At 52.9% G+C, this 16,980-nt stretch overlaps 5 protein-coding genes across 5 annotated transcripts; 3 read left to right on the top strand and 2 right to left on the bottom strand.

The window, feature by feature from the left end:
• Positions 1-1,416: 1,416 nt before the first annotated feature.
• Positions 1,417-2,482, bottom strand: GT037_007707 (autophagy protein 5; the record flags this gene model as incomplete). The annotated part of the gene is made up of 3 exons (XM_038932754.1): positions 1,417-1,610; positions 1,658-2,294; positions 2,363-2,482. The coding sequence occupies 3 exons, from the start codon at positions 2,480-2,482 to the stop codon at positions 1,417-1,419; spliced, it is 951 nt and encodes a 316-aa protein (XP_038784255.1).
• A 253-nt stretch (positions 2,483-2,735) lies between these two features.
• GT037_007706 (uncharacterized protein) lies at positions 2,736-3,506 on the top strand (the record flags this gene model as incomplete). The annotated part of the gene is made up of 2 exons (XM_038932753.1): positions 2,736-3,103; positions 3,152-3,506. 2 exons carry the CDS (start codon positions 2,736-2,738, stop codon positions 3,504-3,506), a joined length of 723 nt encoding a protein of 240 aa, XP_038784254.1.
• A 1,453-nt stretch (positions 3,507-4,959) lies between these two features.
• GT037_007705 (aldehyde dehydrogenase) lies at positions 4,960-6,502 on the top strand (the record flags this gene model as incomplete). The annotated part of the gene is made up of 2 exons (XM_038932752.1): positions 4,960-5,287; positions 5,334-6,502. The coding sequence occupies 2 exons, from the start codon at positions 4,960-4,962 to the stop codon at positions 6,500-6,502; spliced, it is 1,497 nt and encodes a 498-aa protein (XP_038784253.1).
• A 2,418-nt stretch (positions 6,503-8,920) lies between these two features.
• On the top strand, positions 8,921-9,106 carry GT037_007704 (uncharacterized protein; the record flags this gene model as incomplete). The annotated part of the gene is made up of 1 exon (XM_038932751.1): positions 8,921-9,106. One exon carries the CDS (start codon positions 8,921-8,923, stop codon positions 9,104-9,106), a length of 186 nt encoding a protein of 61 aa, XP_038784252.1.
• A 2,932-nt stretch (positions 9,107-12,038) lies between these two features.
• On the bottom strand, positions 12,039-13,564 carry GT037_007703 (uncharacterized protein; the record flags this gene model as incomplete). The annotated part of the gene is made up of 2 exons (XM_038932750.1): positions 12,039-13,236; positions 13,287-13,564. The coding sequence occupies 2 exons, from the start codon at positions 13,562-13,564 to the stop codon at positions 12,039-12,041; spliced, it is 1,476 nt and encodes a 491-aa protein (XP_038784251.1).
• Between the last annotated feature and the right edge of the window lie 3,416 nt (positions 13,565-16,980).

Genomic DNA, 16,980 nt, shown 5'->3' with positions numbered 1-16,980 from the left:
TTAAGCTTACATTTACGAATTGAATCGGACCTCTTTTGAATTGTCGAGCTGGTTGAAGCTTTGATTGGCAGCTGTTGATGGTGACGGAAGCTTGTCAGCGCGATCGGATCAAACCCACGGAACGGTCGCGACGGCAGAGGGACTCGGCGATGTTAATTGAATGGCGCAGGTCGACAGCGGTGCAGCATCAAAGAGTGAAATCAAAAGCCTTAATAACAAGAGGCTGATAGTCCGCTTTTAAATGCGCCGGCTCGCCGAAAATTTCTGCAGTTGATGAGGCATTTTGTTTGGCCCCGGGTCCTAGCGGGTTGGCCGGGAGCCTCCAAGCTTGCAAGGGTAGGTGCGCGCGCTTCGGCCGGGGATGGGAGCGGTCATGGAATTAGTGAACTTACAGTGAATCGCGAATGCGCGTTGCGGTGGGCAGTTGGTGGTGGGCTTTTGGGGATGCTGGAGATTCGGGGCGAAGAGCAGCGTGAAGAGTAGATGAATGGCTGGGACCTAGCAACGCGAGGGTTGAGGGAGCTAGGAGGGAGCTACTCAATGCAGCCAATGGCGCGACATGCCATCATTTCGTCGTAGATGAGCCGATGATCGCCAGCCTCATATTCGGCAGCGGTCGAGTGTTTGCACGTGTTGGCTCGCTATTTTGCAACTTGTTTCCCTTGTTGGGACGATAAGAAAGCCTCTGCGCAGCTTCACCGGTCCTTCTCGTGGTGCTCTCGACGCCAGCGACTCCCCATGGACTCTCCTCTCGCGCCTCCACAGTTGCGTCTGGTTGCTGCAAGCCGCCGCTGACGCTACTCGTCGGCTCCACTCGACCTTGACCCCTGCCACCTATTAACCGTTCTTGTGCCGCAGAAGCAGCAACGATGTCATCGCCTATTGCTTATCTGCAGTGACTGATGGAGACGCAGCGAGCCCACGCTCCGACCGAGCGCCTTGGCCGTTTGACACAAGTCGAACCGTGGGCTGGCAGGCAAAAGCACGCCTAGCGCACCGGAGACAAAAACAACGCATGTCAATAATGCCTCATTTCCAGACACTCCCTCTGCCGTCAACAGGGCGACGCGCTACGCCGATAGCGCCTGCGCACAACGGAGACGCGTGGGGTGGCCTTGGTACGAGCTGCCGGGATCATCACTAAGCTTCTGTTGTGCCTGTGCCCCCGCATCTTGGCGAAGCATGGCACACAGGAGGCGCTTTGAAACGCTGAGGAGCATCACCATGTCACGCACACATCACCAGCCGTAGCAAGTGTCGCGAGAGAGCTGGGGGCTAGCATCTGGGGCGTGTTTCCGTGTCCACTGTAATGACGTTGCCCATACAGCCAATATCGTTGTTATCAACCATGGTCGTATAGTGTTGCTCATGACTCGGTCGCCATGTGACCGACTTGTCTGGGCATAAAATACTTATTCACGCCATCATAACAACAGCTATGTGCAGCCAGCCATCAAGATATGCTGTCGCCCGAACCAACTCCTCCACACTCGCGCTCAGCGGCAAGACGGCACCGTGCAGCACTGCCTGTGCCAGTAGCGGACTTCGTCTGCTCGGAAATAGGGTCGGCAATATCTGGTTCAAGGCGGTCCCGATGGTCTGTGGTTGCCCTGTTTGTTGTCAGCTGCATCCAGACCTACACCGCAATTACACTCACTAGACGACAGGTTCGGCGTGACCAGCCTCTGCACAATTCTCAAACTCCCTGGCGCCGTTTCCTCTTGCACCCCTTCTGACGACGCATGCGGGAGATACAGCCTGACCGGCAGATGTCTCAGATTGACCCCTTGCGGATTCAGCAACTTCTGGTTGATGGGATTGTACAGCGCAAAGTCGTGCTTCTTCACTCCGTTCCAGAGCTGTGTGCTGTCCTCTTTGCTCAAGAACATGACTGTTTTCCCCGTTCCTGTCCTCAGGTAATCCGCCTCCTTCACGCTATGAATGAAAAGATCATGCATGTGCCTATCGTCATTATCGAGTTGAACAAGTTGCTCGGAAGGGAAGCCAGAGAAATGCAGTGTGAGACGCCAGGGTAAATGTTGGCCGTCTTCCTCTGTATTCTCAACCTTGTGAGCTTGCACGGCTTCTGTATCTGTGTCTGAAGGATACGCTGGCTCGGCGCCCGAGTAGAGGTCATAGAGGAGACCCAAGGGGTAATGCCATTTGAGCGGCACGTCTTCGTAGGATAGCCATGCGTCTTTGGGCGAGACGTCCGGGTAGATGAGGCTGCGCGAGAAGAAGGCATGTAGTTTGTGTATGAGTAAGCCAAGATAGGATATTCGTGGGAATTGTATCTACCTCTGGTCAGCTCCTACTTGATCAGGCTGTACCATGACCATGCGAGTATTGAGTTTGCGCGTACTAAGTAAGGGTCCGACTCATCGTACGTTCTACAGTCGCCCTTGTGCAACCGTATCTCGAGCGGAATACTCCCATTCCAAGTGCTCTGCCGCAGCCTACTCGTGACGTCTCTTGAGGCCATGGAAGCGAAGCATCCAAGACGCAGGTCGCCAGCCGCCGTTCTGGTAGCCTAGGCGCAGCTGATCGCTAGTGGGGTAGGCAGGCAAGGCAAGGCACGGCGGGGTATGCAGGGAGCTTTGGCCTGGCGTGCAGGAACCACCGACGTTTTGCTCGTGCGTCTCTGCGACAACCGCAAACTCGTCAAACTGCTGTAGGAACATGTGCGCTGGTCGTGCCTCCTTCATCCACAACGCACGTATCATGTGATGCCGTAGATGGGCCATCTACTTACGCACAACAGCTGGACCATGAGCGTGGCACTCAGCCGCAAACGTTCGCGCCTGACCATTGACGAGGACGAGGACGAGGTGCAGCACCGCAGAGAGCCGTCGCCCACTCTGCCAGCATTGGGCGATGCCCTGAAAAGGTCCAAGACACAATGTGAACTGGAAGAACTAGACATGATCAGTCCGGAAGAGGCTTGGAGTGTGGATGTCGACGCAATACTTGCTAGCAACACGCTCGCGACTCTACCAAGTAGCGAGCTAGAAGCGCATAACAACTGGGCAAGATACTCAAAGCAGGAATCAATAATAGTTTTGTGCGTCCAAGGAAACGTTCAAATACACTACGAGCTGCTATGGTAAATCTGATTCATTCCATCCGCACTATTTTTACTGACTTGCAACAGCTCCGCACTCCCTGACCTCTACACTCTCTCTCCCTCGCTCCAGGCCCTCGTACTCTGCCACGACCCCTCGACACACAGACTATCCTCTTCCGCGCCCTTTTCACTCCCCGTCATACAAGCTGCAACCCCTTCGAACAACCACTTCGTCCGCCTAGGCCTTCTTCATCCTCTCGGTGGAGGTAAATTCCCATTAGATGCACTGGTCGTGCTGGACAAGCAGAGTAGAAGAAGGCTGGTGCTACCGTTCGGTTGGGGTGCTGGTAAACATGCGGATACACCCGCGGGGCGGAACATACAGATGCGATTGATGGGACTGCTGGAGAGCTGTGTTGCGACTTTAGTACGGGAACAATGAATGTCATTGTATGACTCAAGTCAGATCCATGAAGCCGTCGCATCTGCCATCTCCTCGGGTACCGTACCGTAAGAGAAGTAAACTGACGCGAACAAGCCACACAAGTCAATCTTTACGTTACGATGCAGATGATCGCGTTATCTGTGACGGAGTCAGTCATATCGCATCCATGGGTGTTGAATGAGAGACTATTTAACTTCTTGTAGATTTCAATATCTTCTTATATCTACCTTTGAGACGGATAACTCACCAAACTGATGTTGAAGAAGGGCGATATTAGTCTGAATGCGTCAGAGTCAGAACTGACCCTACTAGTGTACGACAAATGAGGCGGACATTTGGATATGCTCTAAGTGCGTGAGTTGGAAGGAGTTTGTAGCTATGAGTAGCTAGGCTCTCTCGTATTTTGTGTATTTGCAGTGAGCGGGCGCACAAGTCTACGATGGGTATCTTTTGTGTGTGTGTTTGTGTGTGTGTTTGTGTGTGTGTTTGTATTTGTCAGTCTTAGAATTTTTCCATACCTCTTTACTCTGGGTTCGTTTTCATCATTGGGTGGGTTCTTTATTGGTAGCATCTCGTGTATCATTTACTGCACTATGCTATAGTAGTTCTTCTTGGGTACGATGCAAGGCCTACCTATGATCCTGCACCTCCTGTCCTTTTACATTCTGAACACCTTCGATTAAACAGTGAAATCACAAACAAAGGTCATATACGACTTGCTGTATCTGAGTGCTCGATCTTTCCAGCGTTGAAGTCGACCCACATAGGTAGACGGCCGCGAAACGGAGGGCAAAAATGAAACAAGTACGGAGGGCCATCTGTAAGCGTATAAAGTGGGTAGTCAAGTTACATAGTGCCATGATTGGGGTATGGTGGCCTGACGAGGAGTTATGCTATATTGGTGACGGATGTTAGGGTATGACCAAGTGTTGGTAATGAGGTTGACGCCTAGCGCCTGACACCTGCCGAGCGCGCCCCGGGCGACGGCATTGGACGGTACTATATCATCCCTCTTTATCACGAGCACTTTGAAAAAAGATAACATAGCAAAGGCTATATTATACTATGTCAATCCACTTTTTGCTCAAAATCGTCACGTTGGTCCTAGATATTGTATTCGCGCTTCGAAGGCTATTGCGGACCCGCACGATGCAATCGAAAACCGGGTTCTGTCACCAGTCCTATAGTGAGAAAAGGCCTCTACATTGTCCCTCTCGTGGAACCTGCGAGCGGAAACGGAGGGAGAAGATTACTAGATGCGGCAGGAGACTCCTAGCCCCAGTCGTCAAAGCCACTAACCTTTTGTGATAACCTAGTGTGGGTTCGACCAACCCCACCATGCGATATATGACCATACCCGCACTTTGTACAGAGCCAACATCACTACTTAAGACACCCAGTAAACCAAGCAAGACTGCGAAGACTAGATATAAAATCGAAATCAGTAACCATGCCTCAAGCCATCAAGCTAAAAGCACCGAATGGTCAAGAGTGGGAGCAGCCGACGGGCCTCTTTATCGACAACGAATTCGTGGATTCATCATCCCCAGCAAACACAATAGCATCAATCGACCCCGCCACAGAAAAGCAGATTGCTGTAGTACAGGCTGCGTCAGAGCAAGACGTTGATCGTGCAGTCCAAGCAGCGAAAAAAGCACTGAAGAATCCGGAATGGAAGCAACTTTGCGTTACTCAACGTGGGCGACTCATGGCAAAGCTTGCAGACTTGATGGAAGAGAACAAAACGCTTCTTGCCACTATTGATGCTTGGGATAATGGTGAGCCTCACCGAAGACATGAGTTGAAAACACTAAGAGTCGTTAGGCAAGCCTTATAACGTAGCCCTTACCGAAGACCTCCCTGAAGCGTTTTCTACCATTCGCTACTATGCTGGTTGGGCAGACAAGATTTCCGGACAGACCATCAGTACGACCTCCCAAAAGCTTGCATATACCCTACGCCAGCCCATCGGTGTCGTCGCCCAGATCATCCCTTGGAACTACCCTTTATCCATGGCTTGCTGGAAACTTGGACCTGCGCTAGCATGCGGTAATACGGTTGTATTAAAAGCAGCTGAGCAGACACCATTGTCAATTCTCATTCTGGCCAAACTTATTAAGCAGGCTGGGTTCCCACCTGGCGTCGTAAATATTTTGAATGGGCTTGGACGGGAAGCAGGTGCGGCGTTGGTACAACATCCTCTCGTCGATAAAGTCGCTTTTACAGGCTCTACGACTACAGCTACCCAAATCATGAAGATGGCCGCAGTAGGGCTGAAGAACATTACTCTAGAGACTGGAGGCAAGTCCCCGTTGATCGTCTTTGAAGATGCCGATATGGACCAGGCGGTACGATGGTCGCACGTGGGTATCATGTCGAACCAAGGGCAGATATGCACAGCCACGTCTCGAATACTTGTCCAGGAATCAGTGTTTGATAAATTCGTCTCTCAGTTCCGTCAGCAGATTAAAAATGTTTCCATCATCGGTAATCAATGGAGCGAAAACACTTTCCAGGGCCCTCAAGTCACGAAGCAGCAATATGAGCGAGTGCTATCGTATGTCGGCATCGGTAAATCTGAAGGGGCAGAGTTGATAGAAGGCGGAGAGGCTTGCGAAGGCAACGGCTACTATGTCAAGCCGACAGTATTTACAAAGGTCTCGCCCAACATGCGTATCTACAGAGAGGAAATCTTCGGCCCCTTCGTAGTGATTGCCACTTTCTCAAGAGAAGAGGAGGCGGTTAACATGGCTAACGACTCAATTTTCGGTCTTGGTAGTGCTATCTTCACAAAGGATCTCGAAAGGGCTCACAGGGTAGCTGCGGAGATTGAATCGGGCATGGTATGGGTAAACAGCAGTCAAGATTGCGACTACAGGATACCTTTTGGCGGCGTGAAACAAAGCGGTATAGGAAGAGAGCTCGGGGAGGCAGGACTGGAGGCTTACTCACAGGTGAAGGCAGTACATATTAACATGGGCAACAAGCTGTAAACCTATTGGGGAGAGGGGAAACCGATGATCGTGGTCGAAGATATCAATAGACCCTGCTATGTGTGTTTGTGTTTTTATCTCCGCTGTCTCCTGCTCATCAAGCTCGTCCTATTGCACTAACACCACTTATGACTGAAGATATCTTTAGGATGGAGATTCAGAGGTGTCCTAGAAGGCCAAAGATAACGGTGGGACCATGGGCATGAGCAGCAAGCTGCCAGAACAAGACAATATGCATGTTTGGACTGATTTTTGATAGGAGGATGGCAATTTACATGTTTCGACGCCCTCACATAGTCCCGTGTCACCGTTTTTGACAGACCATTTCCGACAGCGACGTGATGACCACGAGTAAAAGTCTTGGGCGAAAAGAAACTGTCGGTATTACACAAACGCCCCGCAATCCAAGGTTTTGGGAACGCAAAAAATGAAATAAAACAATAATAATGTGCATCCTTTACATATCGACTTTCGTTCATGCTAATGCACTTCCACAGTAAGGCGTCTAACGGGTTAGCCGCTACGCCACGACCACGCCCCCCATCACCCCTTCATTCCATTCGTACGAATCGTACTAAGATGCACCACTTTCTCTCGCTTCCAACCGTCTACTAATTTTCCAAGTACATGTGCACGGGTCTTCCATCTTGACGCCATTCGTGACGTTTTCCATCCTTGCGAATTAACCGGGAATCATTTCCAGTTCCACGCCACCGGCTTACATCCAAGGTTGTTATCTCTAATTCTGTCCAATCCTTCGAGAGGTTGGACACGGATGCGGCCATGAAGGTAATTCAGATGTGGTAGTGGCTGTCGACAATTCTGCTCACCTGTTACATTTACCCGCTCGGCGTTACTAAACCGGCACCTTGTGATGGATTCGCACCTATTTCCCCAATTTGTAATGGACTTTCGCTTCTACTCTAGACACAACTCAACTCGACAGTGGACGAAACAGGAGACAATCGGATTGGTGTGAAAGGAGAAAGGCTACCGGCAATTGAAAACAGAGCCCAAACGATACCCGGCAACGCAAAAACAGCCTTGTACTTGATAGCTACTCCTGCCTCTCTTGTCGCACCCTATATACCACACACCCATAACTACACCCACACATACGGACAAAATTCCTAAGAAAGCATACAGTATCTATCCACAAAATGCAACAATAGATCGGAGTACGATAAGCGAAATCTGTCACGCATCAGATGTCTCGGTCTGCGGACACACATCCCTGTCCCTAGCCAATGGAAATGTTTATGTCACCTAGAAGGCTCAATGCTCGGCATAAAGTCCGATGGCACGAGAACAGACTTCTTGCATATGCTTTTTCCGATGACAATGATATCTTGTGCTAAGCTTGGAAAGTGGCTGGCGGGAAGAAAAAGAAAATATCAGGGGTGTGAGTGTAGACAAGGAACTCATGCATGTGAGTTTCCGCATCGTATGTTCACGGGCAGATCTGACATTTCAGGATAAGGCGTCCTTTGATCTAGATCGCGACGACGACGCGTGGATTGTGGGTAGTTATCGTAGTCGTTTGCTGGTTGTTCATGCGGGCCGGGGCATTTAGCGTGGGTAAAAAGAGGGGGATTGCGCACTCGGACGAGATCTCCATGATCGATCTCCAAACTTTCTTGGTCCCCGAACACGATACGAAACTTGCCCTTTTCTGTGTACTTATGACTGTGGGATCCTGACCCGCACCTCTCGGAGTGAAGCAAGAGGTCCATGCAAGGAAGACGGTGTGAACACGCAGGGTGTCGACACCACAAAAGGGAACGCAGGGGCATCATCGCTCTTGCAGCGTGATACAACCTTGGAAAACCTGCATATACGTCGGCGTTGGAGTCCAGCCAGTCACAACATTGGAAGCCCTTACCAAGTTTGCTCTCCGATCGGAGGAGGGCGTTGCAACCGCAGATTCGGCGCACGCTACAGCATACCATCTGCACACCGTCGGTAAATTTAACATCGCAGCATGTACCCCATGAAGCAGGCCCCTTGCGTCATGTCGTGAGCGTTGCCACATGTAATCGCGTGCAAGGCTTCTATATCAGTATTGGAATCTTGGCTGGATTGTTCTACCGCAATTTGATTGCTATGCCCTTGGTGACTGCGCGGTCGTCCGCCCGCGCAACTCCTATGTGGCACAGTTGCGGCGATAGCGGCTGAAGATGAGGTTTCAGAGCCGGTATGCACGGGATGGATGTGTATTGAAGCGGTATGGTGGCCGAAGCCAAGTTTTATCTCCAGCCTGACTGCTGTATCTGGTGCGTTCCTGGACCATAGTACAAAGTAGCCTATCAGCTGCGTCTAATACTGAATGCAATTTAGTGCAGCAATATTGTCGTCGGTATGCTAACCGCAACGTTCTTGATAGCGTTACTCGCGAATTTCCAGGTCCAACTGCCGAAGATGCTGCCAGTGTACAGTATGCCAACTCCAACGAAATGTTTTACTGCCGGGACTTCCGATTCGCTACATATCCCAGTTCATAAGATATTTTGTCCACCCCTGCTGCAGTTGATTGCGGTGGCATTTGCCATTATGAGTTGCAAGCGATGCATCGCGCTTGTAGGCGAAGTGTGGTGCAAACCGTAGAAGGTTATATCGAACCTCAGGTATAGACAATACGTCGTGAGGGAGGATCCTTCCGCGCGAAGCTCCACTTGCAAGAAAAACCGTCGGTCGGCCCAATGCAACCGCAGCCCGTCTCTTGCCTCTTACGACCTGGCTGCATAAAGGGCCCTGTCTTTTGACAGCTGTCATTGCCACGGTTGTGATGAGAACCATCGTCTTGCAGACGCGGCTTGTCTTGTGATCACGGCAGGGGTTCCTTTCAGGTCCGTCTATTCAGTCCGCTGCTAACTATGAGGGGACGGATTTACTACGCGACGAGTCAGGCCGCACGCATACCAGGAGGCAACGGGGAAATTCCGCCGGCACGCCCAACGGCAGTTTTCTTACGTGAGGTAAGATGCGCACAAGACACCCCAGTGATTCCATAACGGATGACGAGTCAGCAATAATGGTGTGTCGCGCGCGAAGCGAAGGAACTGGTGTGTTTGGTGCCGGCCCTCGGTGGTTGATGCGCCAATCAAACAATGGATGGGTCGAGCTTCAGGGAGAGCCCGCGACTCGAACGGCGGCCTGTGTTGTATTAACCTGCGGCGCCAGCTGGGGCGACTCCACCCCAAGGCTACGCTCTTGCGGCTAGTGTTTCGCTGGAACCGACGGAGGACGGTTGCGATTGCTGTCTGTGCATTCCCGTGGCCGATGATGTATCGCCAAGCGGGGGAAGCGGAAAAGGATATGAATGGCACTTGCACACTGCCGCTGTATCAGGAAGGAATTGACGCGTGGGTACAATGGTTTGTCTAGAGCATCCAAGTTCATGCATGGAAGATTGCGTTGTACAGAAAACCTGCTAACAAATGGGGCCTTAATTCTGGGTCAGGTCCGACGGCTACGTGGCTTCATCGTGCGTTTTGCGTCGTGGGCGGGTAGCTCTACACAGCCTGAGCAAAAAGGTCTTGGGGCCCAAACTCCTCAGCTCCCTAGCACACTGAACGTACTATGACGTATATCATGCAGCTATGTCGATGCCGCATACTGCCGAAGCATATTAAGCGGCACTTGAGCATTGTTTTCGGCATGTGAGCCAGGTTTTAGGTCCGGGTACAGCAAGTTTGCAATCACGTTGCGGACCGATTGTATACCCACATTCTCAAACGACCGTCCAGGCGTTGTGACTCGACGAGCGTTCCCGTAGCCTCGCGCCCCCAGCCAGCGACGTAAGCCGTTAGCACGCCCCGAGAGAGTTTTGCCCGCGCTAGAGCCTAGATCTGCAATCGACACCCAGCGTTTCCCGAAGGCGCTGCGTGCTCCGAGCGATCGACGCTGACTATTTATACAAGAACGTTGCAAGGGCGTTCCGAGGTCTTTGAACCCAGTGATTCGGAATTGTTGCGGGTGCATTTCGTTCAATTTGGTGAATTTTAAGCGACCGATTGGGTTTACATGGATTTCTTCGTGAGGCTAACATCAAAGATCAGCAGGCAGTCGCGTGAGAGAGGCGTGCCGAAGCCTGTAAGAACCACATCGGAACGGTCATGATTGGCGAGACTGATGACGCCGCCCAGGTCGACACTGCTGATGAGGTCATTATCAACTGTGGCTCAATTGTATGCGTTCCATGTCTAGACCTTCATATGCTCGCCGCACCAGGGAAAATCGTGTGTAATCTGCTGCGCAATACAAAATCTACCATTGCTAGATACACACATAACATCAGCTTACGAAAACGGATACAAAGAAAAGAAAAAGAAAATCTTTTGCCTGCGTCGCCGTTGCGCAGTATGGCCGCTTTTCAGCCACATCTCAAATCCACGATGATCCAACTCAAAATCGAAATTCGAGAGTATAGCGGACTCGGCCAAACTCGAACAGCACCGAAAGACTCCGCTGTACCGGAATGGGGAAGTTGAGCGACGAATTATGATTAGCCGCGATAGTGAGTTCAACAGCGTTGGCGACTCGGGAAGCCCCGCTCGGCAGCCGTCAGCCGTGTCACCCTATCCCGTTTTTGCGAGTAGCAATGTAAGGGTGTGGCTAGTCATGCAGGTAATTCGGATAGCGTGAGCTGGAACATGCCCCGGACGCCTGATTCGCTGCTTCGCCCAGTGGGAGGCTTTGAATGATGTAGACACGCTAGAACGTTGTTGCAATTGAATTTACCGGCTGTTGTACATGTGAAAGTCGAAACCGCGTCAATAAAGACTGCATCCAAGTTGCAAGGGTGGCCCAGAGATCGATCGGGATACCAGAACTCTGTTTCAGCGGATCCATATTGATTGATACTTTGGGTTTCGTACCGAACCGCTTTGACGCTCGTCGCTTGTGCGGGGCTTGGTGCATCCTTGTCCGAGCACGGAATGCTGGGCCCCTAATGTTTGGATAAGGTTTGTGAGTTTCGCGCTTTGGTAACAGGGTCGTTAGTGGGAACTCGACTCATGCAGTAGTCCAGCAGTTGTGAAGAAGAGATCAGATTGGGTATAGTAGCAACGTCGTCGAGTGATAGCTGGTGTGATAGGCACATGCTGTCGGCACCGGAGACGGAGCGCGGACGAAGGAGGTGTGAAACGTAGATGTGGAGGCGTACCACGTACATCAGGTGATACATAGCAGCATCATGACGTGGGCAGATCTGAGCAGCAACATGACAAACGCTTCTCATCGTAGAGAGCTATGGTGGCGTAGAATACATAACGCCGTGAAGAGGGTAACACTGTTGAGAATGATAACGCCGATCCTTTTTCTTAACCATCTCTTTCAAGCAGTAAACCCTTACAGTACCAAATACCAAAAATAGCAGCCAAGGCAAGAGCGTGAAGACGACCGGATGGGGGTATAGCGGACGATCTTCTTTTGCTGTCATGAACACCAACCCAAATGCAAATGCGGACGTGAATCGAATGATAACTTTCGTGTGCGGAAGCGTAATCGTGAACGGTGTAATGTAGACATTAATGACCTAGGCCGGAGCTGTGGAACGGACAGGTGGTGTTGGGTTGGATGGAGGGTCAAATGTTACTACTTTTCGGTACTTGGAGGCTTCATGAGGTATCTCGGACTTTCGCTTGGCGGAAACAGGATGGGCTGGAGGGCTGGGAGGTGAAGGGTCTTCTATGCTTCTACTCCGTGACTTGTGTGCTGCTTCTGTCTCGGGCGGGCTGGTTGCAGCCGCGGGGCACATCTGGTGTTGGCGTACCCAATGCGCGTACGCTTCGTCGGCATATTTGGTGTGATTTTCCAGTCGTTTGATGTAATCCTCGGTTAATCTTGTCTGTTCGCGTATATTCTGCGCAGGTGAGCTCAGTCGGAACTGGTTTTCTCCGGGTAAAGGCCGCTTCCAGCGAACACCGCAGTTCTTGCATCGCTCCACTTGGGGCGTGTTTTGCTGCTGAAGTTGCGCCGGATCCTCCATAGGGGGAGGAGCTGCAGTGGTGATGGCCAAGATGGCCTGCTCCACAGAAGGCTTGATAGTGTGCTCAGGCGATGGCTGTTCTTCGGGAGTCTCCACTGGCACAGGGGCTGTCGGATGGGGGTCTGGCCGGGGTCTTTGATTTGGCGGCATGTTTTCCGAGGTGTAGACGGTGTTGAATCTTACGTTGTAGCGTTGATGTCGTCCACTGCCGTTTGTTTGATCTAACGTTGGAGATGGTAGTGGTCTCTTGGATCCGGAGTCTGTGTTGACGTCTCGCACTTGCTCTGGCGACCTGGAAGATTCGGCAAAAGTGTGAGGGTTGGAGGATGACGATGGTGAGGTTGCTCCGTTTTGGTTGCGAGTTCCTGTCTCTACAGATGGTTGATTTGAGCGATATTCACTCGCTGGGGAACGGGGAGAAGCGGGCCCAGCAGGATGTGAGATTGGCCGGGGAGCGTTTGGCTGACGACCATTACCCCCTACAGCAGGGTGAAAATAGGAAAAGGCAAGAACAGAGGAAGGAACAGTGGGCTCGGCTTCTTTTGAGGTGTCGAAACGGTGCTGGGAGATGGCCGAGTCTTGGCGCAAGCTGGCAATCGGCGGTGGTTGCGATGTTGCAGCGACCTCCTGGGGACTATACGGGCCAGCAGTTGGTTGGGGTAATGAAAGAGAAAACCTTTGGTGATGATGATGATGATGTTGCTGTTGTTCTGGTGCAAGGGGCGGGATTCTGGTGTTGGTGGGGCTGCCCAACAAGTCAGCACGCTTGCGGCAGGCTCTGTCACGGCTACTTACCTGACGTGCGGGCTCGTGTGATTGATTGCGGTGAACGAGGCTTGCTGGGTGGAATTGGCAAAATCGAGCGCGGCGAGCGTCGTGGGCGGCGTGGATTGTGAGACAGGCCGGTCGGCGGTGTTTGCAGCAGGCGGCGGCGGCGGGACAGAGTCACGCGGGCGGTGCAGGACTGAGTCGGACGACGACGAGGTCAGCTCAGCAAAGCTGGGGAGGGTTCGCTGGGGAAAGCGGTTGGGGTCGGGCTGCGGGTGCCTGCGTGGATGCCAGTCGCTCCCCATCATGGCATTCGGTCGTCTTAAGTTATTATCTGGCGGTCAAGCGGCGGCTTGAGTGGGAGTTGAGGAAGAAGGGCAGGGTCGCACAAGGAGTAGGGTCTCACGGGAAGAGTGGAAAGGGTCTAGCATTTGCAGCGACTTCTTGTGCAGCTCCGCTCAGGAAGAAGCGGCTGGAGGCCCTAGTTGGGGGGCTTGCAACAAGGGCATGTCACTGGTTTGCGCAGGCTGCGGGGGAAGGCGCTGCTGCACTGTGAAAGAGAGCTCTGGGGCCCACTTGAGATGGCATGCAGCGGGGACCTGATGCCGTCGACAAACCCATGTCTTCCCACGTCCTCCCATGTCGCCCACCCACAGCCACCCATGTCGCGACCAGAGCCACCCATGCTGCCAGCATGCACCTCGCACGGCGGGACGCCAGACGCGGATGCGTGCAAAGGCGCTAAGGGGCTCGGGGCAGGCGGCTGGAGATCCGCTTGTGGCATGCCAATCTTGCCAGACTCGAGCCTCCCCCCCCCCTCGGGTGAGCACAGGACATGGCCGTGGTCGTGGCCGACTCCAGACACCACGCTCCGGATCCGAGTAACGAGTGACTCCAGCACGAGCACGAGCACGAGCACGCAACACGAGTGCAGCGCACAACGTCCTCGGCCGTGGGGCCTGCTGTGTGCACCTCACCTGTGCAGCCCACTTGTGCAGCCACCTGTCCGGCCGTGTTCACCCACTGCGGCTAGCTGCTTACCTTACAGAGCCCTGCCCCACGTGACTCCTCCCGTACTCTCCCGACAATCTTAGACGCTGCCTGCCCGTCTGCCTGCCTGTGCCACTGTCCAATCTGCCTCTCTCCACCAGCGTGTCCCTTTGCTTGTTTGGACGCGTGCGGCTGCAGCCGAATGAACGCAACTGTGGGCTTCCCGTCTCAGGGACCGACGCGCCGCGACAACGAGGCTCTGCAACGGGAATTGCGACGCTGCAAACACGACGCTGCCAAACGCGCGCGCAGTGGCCAGACCAGACCAGAGCCATCGCTGCCATCGCTAACCACACCTGTTGACCATGACTGTGCCGCCTCCAGCCGTCCATGGCCTCATTACATCTCCTCAACTTGCCCGCCATATCAGAAAGTCCTCCTCGGACTCCCAAAGCCGTTAGCGCCTCGCACTCTCCTAGCCATTTGCTGTTTCGGCTAGCACCCAACGGTGTTTGTGGCGCTTGACGGCAAGCTTCAGCTGCACCCTCCTGACGCATTCAACGGCCATCTAGTGCCCTGCAACCCGACTCTGACCCCATTTGCTTCACCGATGGGACATGGGCGACGCTCATTTACCGGACCGATTGGGATTCGTCCCGCGCTCGCGCCTCTTCGACCAAAGCCAGAAGTGCCTGTCTCGGTATACCGACCCCCGTCTGATTGGCCCATTTAGTCCCTGCTTCCAAGCTTGACCGATAACCACACTTTCAAAGGACCTTGTCTACAAGCTTGACCACCCGGAAATATCTCGAGACACACTAAGCGGTGTGCAAGAACAACGACCAAGTCAGTCATCCTATCTTCCATCGCGTCGTACGCCGACATTGCCTGATTAGGACTTGCCCGTCGTGACCATCGGGTAGTTGCGTGGCGATCCTACGGTGCTGTCAGCCTACTACGCCGCAAAGGAAGATCCTTCTACCATTATCAAAATAGCTCCATATGTGGGGTATCATGCATCCGCGACTATACGCCTACCACAAAGCGTGTCTTGGTCAATCAACAGAACATGCCTCCCCGAATCTGCGGGCGATAATGCAAGTCCTTCACAGCTCTAGCCAGAATGGCTGCTCTGCACATCCGGACATCGCCAGGCGAGTCTCTCCACTTCTCGAAGAACCAAGAGCCACTACGGGACGACGCCGCGGTTCACCCACGGCCCGAGTACATGAGTCTATCATCTGCCTGCTCAGCTTTCCCCCAAGTTTCACGAGTGTTTCCTGCTGTGGTACAAAGTTATTCTCCTGAGGAGTTGCACCACAAGCCAAGCCGCCCATCATTCGCCTAGGCCCGGATCCAAGTCTGTTGCCTCGCCATCGACTGATTGCTCCATCTGCAGACCATGGAACCGCTGCCTTGCTTGCATTCACTCTTTGCTTGCATAGCGGCACGTCTTATCACGGACAAATCCACCTAGTGGACTCTCATCACTTGTCGCATGTAGCCATGCTCATCACGGACGTCTGTATAGGACACGTACGCTGCTCGCATAGGGACTTCGTAGCTAGCGAGTCCATCAATGCGGTTGAGCCATCTAAAGTGCTAAGCCCTAGACTCACACTCACGCTGATCCCTGCCACGGGAGTCCTTCCCCGCCTCGCGTGCACCACCTCATCCACGCTAATCACCTCACAAAGATCGACGTTGAAGAAACGTTGCGCCAATCAGCCCAGGTGCTGCATTCGCAATGTTTGGCTCGCAGCGGGCGGCAGCTTTGACCCACCTGTCTCTTGCAAGCTTCCTCACGTCCCTGTGGAGAGTTTCGCCGTCAGTTGTTCGCTTAGGCATGTACGCGTGCCTGCACGACATCGAAGGATCGAAGCTTTGAGATGCACAACACTCCCGACCTGGCTAGGTCGAAGCAATCCGCTCAAATGTAGTCGTCGGAAGACACTGGAAGCTCGAGCCTGCTAATCTCACAAAAGATCAAGTGCCTGCTGGCCTTGTCGCAACTGACTCACGCTTCGAGGATGCTCAATAGCAGATACCATGTCTTGGGCGAGACGGCAGAATTGCCACCCTCAACATCATGTTCAGATCTCGCCTGTTCGTGCCTGGCGATGGCTCGCATGCGTTATCTGGCAGACAGTGCAGCTAGCCTTATTGGCGCGAACATCCATACCTCATTTGCCAGTCAGCGTACTGGTGGTGGTTTGCCAACACTTTGCATATACGCGAATAGCACCATGCCGAGCCACCGAGAAGGCGATTGGCCTGTGACACTACATAGCTTGCAATATATGGACCCCGTCCAAGTGATGTCCAATTAGTCGCTGCAGCCTCAGACTGCGAACTTGACAGCTGAAAGACTGTCGCTCTGCACACCATCGGCCCTTCTCTCGGAGGTACGGCACTCACCCTTCCTTTTCAGGTGACAAACCACCATGCCTCGGCTCATAGTCGCATGATAATAGACGGTTAGAGACAATATCACGCCAGTGCCGCTTACGCTTACACAGGAGTGCTTACGTCCTAGGATGATCCAGGCAATGGCGTCTGCTGCGCAATGCCATTTTGATCACCTACACCGACGTTCACTGCGTAGGAAGTCTATTGTGGCGACAGTCTCGATACGAAGACAGCCCCTCAACCCTTCGTAACGGTCTCTTGCTTCATCCTGAGCATTGACCAAGCGTTTCAAGGCATTTATCCTGAGCTGTGGGGCGCCATA

Source organism: Alternaria burnsii, assembly GCF_013036055.1.
Source record: "Alternaria burnsii strain CBS107.38 chromosome Unknown 693, whole genome shotgun sequence".
In the NCBI taxonomy this organism is placed as follows: Eukaryota; Fungi; Ascomycota; class Dothideomycetes; order Pleosporales; family Pleosporaceae; genus Alternaria; species Alternaria burnsii.
The sequence above is the reverse complement of the archived record's forward strand: the minus strand, read 5'-3'. Positions and strand labels throughout refer to the sequence as shown.